Below are 7,941 nucleotides of genomic sequence, written 5' to 3'. Positions count from 1 at the left end.
TTGAAATTCCTCTTACCCAGAAACATGTTCTTAAACTTCAACGCGTTTAAACCGCCCCACAGTTTTATGGGTACGAAGTTGAATCAAAATACCGAAATCATTTCTTGGAAGCTCGCTGACAGATAAAGTAAGTAAAAAATGCATGAATAAATGACCTTAATATTTGTCGCCAATTGAATTAAATTGAATGCAGTTAAAGAAAACATTTGTATGAGGTAAATGTCGTGTTTTTTTCTAGAAACATTGTATGAATTCAGCTGTAACAGTAATTTAGTGTCACGTCTGTCTCATGGTCTGCTGTTTTGCACACGAAACTGTCCTTTCAAAACACACACGAATAACCACTGACTAGATCATAGATCAGATAATTTGCACGCATGATTGGTTTTTAGTAACGATGGACGCGTTATGGTTGTGCAGAGCTGCAGATGGTGGTTCCATGGAGGTAGACATCCATGGTGGTTCTAACTTCTAGATTAAACATTTAGTTTTATATGCTAGCTGATGTCATGAGATGATATATTTTGTTTATTTTAAATGATAAATTAACTGTTGTTCATCACAACTTGTGACAGTGACACAAGTCTGATATTGATAATATTAATAGTGTACCAAACAAAGATTTATGTATCTTCATCATTCATCCTGCCACCACCTTTTCAACCTAGCTAGCTAGTTAGATAAGACAATTAAATTAATTGGTTACTAATTTTTTTTTTTTCAGCATTAAGTTAATTTTTTTCTTACCAACATACCAGAATTTAGAATCAGATCTGTTCAATTTCAATTAAATTAAGTTAACCATTCGAAAGGGCCCGTGCATTCTTTTTTTAAATTACCTTCAATTTATTTTTTAAAGTAAACCCCTGAAGTGACGTTTTGAAAACCAGGGTTTACATGTGTCAAAAGCAGTCAGAAAACATGCTATTGCCAAATGCAATGGTGTATAGTTATTTTCAAGAAATACCCAGTTTTTTGCATTAAATTCCCGAATTAATGTTTCCATATTCCATTTAGTTTTACCCGTCGCTGGGAAAAGAGAAGTATTTGTAGTTTAAATGTTAACTGTCTTGCTCAGGACAAAAGTAGTCAGAGCTGTTTTTAGGTTAAATCTGCCAATTGTCATTTCCAATTTATGTTCTCTTATTCTTTACAGAAAAGGTAACTCAATAAAACCCTTTACAGTAATTACAGTACAGGTTTTCAATTAGTTGGAGTCGCGGATTAAGTATGGCGTCTTCTTGAAATGAAGCAGTAATTAGAATTCAGTCGTGAATAAGTTACATGTAGTCAAGAACATCAGTGACTGCACCATGGGATCAAAACGCCAGACTGGGAGCTCCCTCGTTGGATTTGAAGATGATATCAATTCTATTGTTAAAGAGGTGAGTTTTTGAAATCAATTCTTTTTTAGAGCACTGGTGATGGCTAGTGAGGGACCTTTAGTATAATTGCTGCCAACGTTTTTTTTTTTTCAAAATAATAATGATTATTTATAAAGTGCCTTTAACAAGATCAAAGTGCTTCACAATAAACTTAGATTCTAGAACCAAACCTAAACCATGTCTTAAGTTTAAAGTCACCTGGAAATAGAATTTTTTTTCTTTCAAACATAAGAGTATATGCTTACGAACAATAAAACAATTTTTTTAGTAATTGTTTGTCACGATTTATATGTTTAAAACATATATAAAGTTGTTTGGGGGGCTGACTCCGCCTACCCCTTTTGTGAAGTCAATCGAGGCAGACTTTGCCTGCAATGCGTATAGTAAACAGGTGCAAAGTACATGTACGTCCAAGTCATGAGTTGGTACATTTCAAAAAGTGTTTTTCTGCATTCAGCAGCAATACACCTGGTCGGCATTGCCGGAAAAAAACAAAACATTTTTTTTGTTAAACGTACAAACTCACGACTTGGTCCGTACATGTACTTTGCAATTGTGTTTACTCTACGCATTACAGGCAAAGTCTGCCTCGATCGACGTCACGAACAGCGCCCTCTCGGGTCGGGGTCTACTCTTAAATTTGTAAATAACATAACTGATTTTTTAAAACCTTAGTTAACTGTTTATTCACATTCCACTCATCAAAACACATATATTAGAGACAAAAGCTTTATTTTGAAAAAATACCACTTCCAGGTGACTTTAAAACTCTGATGAGTAGTTTATAACATTGAATTGATTTCCTTACTAATTTGTTGGTTTTACCCATACACCGATGTGTGTTAGCACTGTACACTCAGTACTTTCCAGAGCCCTGTGAACAAATATCACAGGCATATTACTCCGGTTGGATTCGATCCCACGACCCTTGCAATTCTAGAGCAGTGTCTTGCAAACTAGACTACCGAGGTTGCCCCGTATAGCTAGAGGCAGTTTGAATCCTATGTTTTGGCAGCGGGTACCACAATGATATATAATAGATGTTAAATTTACATCGGGGATAAAGAATATTAATTTTTAAGTTTTACCAATAGACCAATGTGTTTTAGCACTGTATACTCAATGCTAACACATTGTATACTTAGTGCTAAATCCTTACGGTGTTTTTGTGTTAATATTTTCTTCTTTCTAATTTTGTGATTCATAGTGTTAACGGTTTCAGTGCCCTGTATTTAATTCTAGGTGTGATTCGTTACAGCATGCCTAACCTATTGACTTTGTTTTTCTTTTGTAGTATTTGGAGTTTTGTACCTTCAAAACAACATTGAAGTCTTTTGAGTTAGAAGCAAGAGAAAGAGGTAAACCATTGAAACCGTTGCCACAGCGACCATGGGACATGAAGAAGAAGGATCTTCAGGTATGAAATCTTTTTCGTTGAAAATGTAAAAGTACAACTTGTATGGCTAAACATTATTTTTTAGTTTAAAGATACATGTAGACCCCTTTGGTAATTGTCAAATACCAGTCTTCTCACTTGGTGTATCTCACCATGCATAAAATAACAAACCTGTGAAAATTTGAACTCAATTGGTTGTCAAAGTTGTGAGAAAAAAATGGAAGAAAAACATCCTTGTTGCTGAAGTTGTGTGTTTTCAAATGCTTGAATCCGAGACCTCAGCTGAGGTCTCTATTTCAATTCAAATATTTTAGTGAGAAGTTACTTCTTTCTCAAAAGCTACATTACTTCAGAGGGAGCCGTTTCTCACAATGTTTTATACCATCAATAGCTCTCGTTTCCAAGTAAGATTTTATGCTAGCAATTAGTTTGAGTATAAATTACCAATGTGTCTGCCTTTAACCCAAGTAAAATATTATAATTGTTTCATTTTCTTTGACAGTCCGATCTACTCTCCATGTTCAAAGTGGGTTCACGGAAAGAGTTTTTCCTTCTATGGGACTCAAACATCCCAGAGAGTGTCAAGAGCAACGATCCTGTTTGCAAGAAACTTGAATTCTATCTGAGCATCTACTTTGCCATCTACCCGATCAAGTACCAACTGATGACAGGAAAGAAGGTACGTTCAACCAGGGCCCAATTTCATGACTCTGCTTACCATAAGCAAATAATCGGTGCTTACTGAAGTAGGGAATTCCACGCATATGTCAAGCGTATTCACAGGTTAGCAGGTTCTGCTTGTGTGTGTGCATATACTTCACATAATACAAGGCATTCTACGCTTACACAGCTAGCGCAGAAATTCGGAGATGAAGAGATTAGTAATCACCATAGAATTATATATAAGAACTAGTGGGCGCACTGGCCTATAAACGCGCTCCGGCATGCGCCCAGGCGGCCATTTTCTAAGTTGACAAAACTGGCATCTCACAGCGTGTGTTTGTGCGGCCATTTTGTAAGTTGAACAAACAGCATCGCGTGAGCGTTCAATAAAAAAAAACTCAAACGTGTATTTCATATTCAACGCGCGTGCAGAATGACGCGCTTGTCATCTTGCGGTCCCATGGCGTTTGTGCACCAAGTATTACTCGTGCGCCCTCTAGTTCTTATATATAACTCTATGGTAATCACATTGTCAATTTGCTGGTTTATTTGTAATAGCATTCTTCTATTTTCCTTGATTTAACAGAGTAAAATCAAAGTTGAAGAGTCCATGCTTTCCTTCAAGACATTCCTGGAATCCCGAGGAGCAGTCTTGAGTCAAACGACGGAGTTTCTCCCCTTCTATGCACTTCCTTTTGTTCCAGACCCGACTAAACATCCATCCTATAAAGAACTCTTTCAAGACTCCTGGGTACCAGACCTTCAAGTCAGATTGGAGAAGTTTCTGATGTTAACGTTACCAGCTCATCCTCAGCCGAGACTCTTTGAAATTTATGTATCCTTTTTATCACTAAAAAAATCTACAAAATGCATTACAAACTGCTTTCCAACTAAATTGACATGGCCCAACCTCATAGAACTGCTCAAGCAGACATTATTGCTAAACAAATTTTTTGCAGCAGGATACAAGTCAGACTAACAGGTAATAACGGACTTACTAATAATGCTAGGAACTTTGAGGATCCCTTTCTAGCGTAATCACAGAGATATATTCCTTAACTTTTTTTTATAAACAGCAAGACTTAAATGACAGTAAGTATCTTATATCCTTTTCTTACTGTGAGCAGTTGAATACTAAGTCCCATTAATCAATGCCATGTATATTTGTTTCCCTCAGGCATAAAAACAGTGTATGTGGGACCAAAAGAATGCTCCCAACAACTTTCAGTGTGCACGAGACTTATATGTCATAAATTCATAACAGCAAAGATCTCAGATTTGTGGATATGATATCATTGTAAATATACACTGTTAATACTACTTGTTGTTATTTTGTTATATGCTATTAAAAGCTGCTGTTTTGTTTTGTAGGCTGTTCCTTGACAAGCCATGCTTTTTGGAACGTGCTTCCACATACATATATATTGACTGTACTTTTTTCTTGATGATAATATGTGGAAATAAACGATGCTTTGAGTTTAGTTAATTGAATTGTTATTTTTACATTTATAGAAAACTTGGAGCAGATGAATCAGATACAGCAGAATGTCGTAGAAGCTGAGAGACGCTGTATGACGTACATCAAACGTTATAACAAACTACAATCAGACTACCATAATCTAATCGGAATAACTGCTGAGCTTGTGGACTCCTTAGAAAGCTGTATCAATGGAAGTCCGGTAAGTTATGATGTGGATTTGTCTGCACAATGTCAACTAAGTTTGTTATTAGTTGACTCAACTCAATTCAACTAACTGGCTAGTGGAAGTTGTCTGTTCAATGTCAACTTGTTTTCTTCTTAGATGACTCAACTAAACAGCTAGCGAGTGTTTTCTGCTCAATGTCAACTAAGTTTTTATTAGTTGACTCAACTAACTCAGCTAAGCAGCTAGCGGATGTTGTCTACTCAATGTCGACTAAATTTGTATTAGTTAGTTGACTCACCTCAACTTACGAGCGAGTGGATTTTTTCTGTTCAATGTCAACTCGGTCTCTTATTTATTAAATCAAAACACACTAGCTCCCTAGTGGATGTTTTCTGTTCAATGTCAAGTTAGTCCATTAATTGACTCAACTCAACTAACGAGCTACTGGATGTTGTCTATATGATAGCAACTTAGTTCTCCATTAGTTGACTCAACACGACTCAACTCAACTCAACTCAACTGACAAACTAGTGGATGCTGTCTGCTGAATAGCAACACACAAAACAAAATCAGGACAAAACCTGTTTTACAGTAACCATGGTATTACCTGCCCAACATATCCAAGCCTGGTTTTATAGCAATTTAGTTCTCTATCAGTTGACTCAACACGACTCAACTCAACTCAACTGACAAACTAGTGGATGCTGTCTGCTGAATAGCAACACACGAAATAAAATCAGGAAAACCACTTTTTTACAGTAACCATGGTATTACCTGCCCAACATATCCAAGCCTGGTTCACAAAGATGCCTTGGTGGCCATGGCTCCATTGCCCTGGTCTTGGCCTTGGTGCTGCTACAAAATTTTCCAGTAGACCAACAGATTTTCCAAAGGAAGTATCCTTTTCAAAATTAAAGTGGTTTTGCCCTCCCAAAGATGAAATTCCAGACCTGTATATCCACTACTAGATTAGTTTTATTTCCTGTGCCAAATTTGTAGATGTTAGTTGTTTTTTTTAACTTGACCTAGTGATTTGTTCTCTGCAGGTAACGCCAGAGTACTTACAAACTGTTTGCCAGAGATTGTTTTCAAATCAACTCCGAGAGTCTGTGGATGTCAACAGACCTTCAACTGTAAGTGGATAATTTGTTAACTTCTTGATGATGTAAGAATCATTAAAAAGTAGTTTATAATTTTGATACGTAGATTCTGTGGAATGTCGTTGCAAAATACCCTCACGCTCTAGTTTGCATTTTTTTTTGTGTTTGGGTCATACGGAGTATTGATATAGCGCTATACTCCCAGCTCTATGCTGCCCTACCAAGAGTAACTGTTAAGATCAGGGAATGAAGGATGAGGCTTGCTGGCCACTGTGTCCACCATCCAGAGCTAGCTGTGAGCCCCCTAGTTCTCTGGGAACCCATAGATGGAAACAGGAGCAAGGGCAGGAGGAGACTAACATTCGTAGATCAACACAACAGGAAACAACTGAGCTTTGGACGCTGATGCTGGACCAGGATGCATGGAAGACGACCATCAGAGTTACCCGAGAAGGCGTCGGCTGAAGACATCCTCTCGCTCGACTGATACTTGGAACAGAGCGCTGTACAGGAGACCTGGACAAAAAGAAAAACAAACGAATCAGGGTTGGTTGGGGAACAGAAATGTCTTCAGGAGGCTTTCAAATACAGGCAACAAGATCACCTCTCTCAGACTATGGTCTTGACTTGTCCTGTTCAGATGGATCAACTTGTAATGTTTGCTGAAATAATTGTGATTTATGCAAGAAAGTTATTGTTTTGTTCCCTCTTTTTTTCTTAAAAGGCTGGCGAGATAATCAGAGCTTCGTTTGCACATCCAAGGTAAGAAGAGTCTGCTTTTCAAACAAATTTAGAAAATGTTCTTGTTTCAATTTGAATTTTTTTTTTCAGTACTTTTTGTTTCTGTTCCGGTTATGACGACTATAAAAAATCTAATAATAAACTATAAGGAAAATGTGACTGGTTATATTGAGATTGACTTCGAGGTGGCCAATGTAGAATTGACGAGAGCAGGATTTGAACCTGCAACCTCCGGATTAACTTGCCGATGCTTTACCAACTGAGCTGTTAAGTTCTATTGTTGGCAGTCTCCTTGCATGTATTTTTAAAACCTTTATTTTGTGAATGCTATTACATTCCTACACTGCACTATCTTACTCTAGCCATGGATCACAAAGGGCAATTGAAAAGGATCACCCAGGCATGAAGCTTCTTCTTTTCAATATCAAAATATAAGCCAATGGGGAAAAGATACAAGATTGTTTATTTCAATACTATTTATTGTCATTTGTTTGAATAAGGACTCTATATTGCAATATTGCACTCGCCTTTATTCATGCAAGCTGTAATTACTGTGATTTTGCACCCACTGAGGCAACGGTATAATCCAGATGAATGAATGAATGGGTGTATGATTTTGACTTGTTGTTAATTTTTGGAATGGGTGTATGATTTTGAAGTATTGTTAATTTCTGTTTTTATGTAGTCTTGCTTAGGCAGTCGAATGATTCACTCCGAAAAAAGACCGCTGCTGTATAAAAACCCACCCGTATTCACTGTGCATAACATCGCACAACACGATGCCCCCGTACACTATCCGCATGCGTCCGCCGACAGCCTTGTAGGGTCTGTGTTCAAGCAACTGACCTCATTACTATAATAAGCGAAGAGTTCCCACAGTCAGCTCATTACCATAATGCCCGCGACAGACGAGACATGTTTACATACATCACACACCACCACCATGGACGCTCAGCAAGCATGATAGGGTCCAAAGGTCGTGATAAGGGAAGTGTGTGATTGGACGTCAA

General features: G+C 37.5%; 1 protein-coding gene across 1 annotated transcript in view; it reads left to right on the top strand.

Annotated features, from left to right (window-relative positions):
- Positions 1-25: 25 nt before the first annotated feature.
- The window catches only part of LOC139951110 (lisH domain-containing protein ARMC9-like), a 29,912-nt gene continuing 21,996 nt past the window's right edge, over positions 26-7,941 (top strand). The window contains exons 1-9 of the mRNA XM_071949948.1: positions 26-127; positions 1,157-1,385; positions 2,680-2,802; positions 3,284-3,460; positions 4,031-4,279; positions 4,521-4,536; positions 4,957-5,123; positions 6,137-6,223; positions 6,915-6,952. Of these exons, the coding sequence (XP_071806049.1) occupies positions 1,314-1,385; positions 2,680-2,802; positions 3,284-3,460; positions 4,031-4,279; positions 4,521-4,536; positions 4,957-5,123; positions 6,137-6,223; positions 6,915-6,952 (929 nt within the window). The 5' untranslated portion in view covers positions 26-127; positions 1,157-1,313. The remainder of the gene's footprint in view (positions 128-1,156; positions 1,386-2,679; positions 2,803-3,283; positions 3,461-4,030; positions 4,280-4,520; positions 4,537-4,956; positions 5,124-6,136; positions 6,224-6,914; positions 6,953-7,941) is intronic.

The sequence above is a fragment of the Asterias amurensis genome, chromosome 18, assembly GCF_032118995.1.
Source record: "Asterias amurensis chromosome 18, ASM3211899v1".
In the NCBI taxonomy this organism is placed as follows: domain Eukaryota; kingdom Metazoa; phylum Echinodermata; class Asteroidea; order Forcipulatida; family Asteriidae; genus Asterias; species Asterias amurensis.
This window is presented reverse-complemented; position numbering and strand designations above follow the sequence as displayed.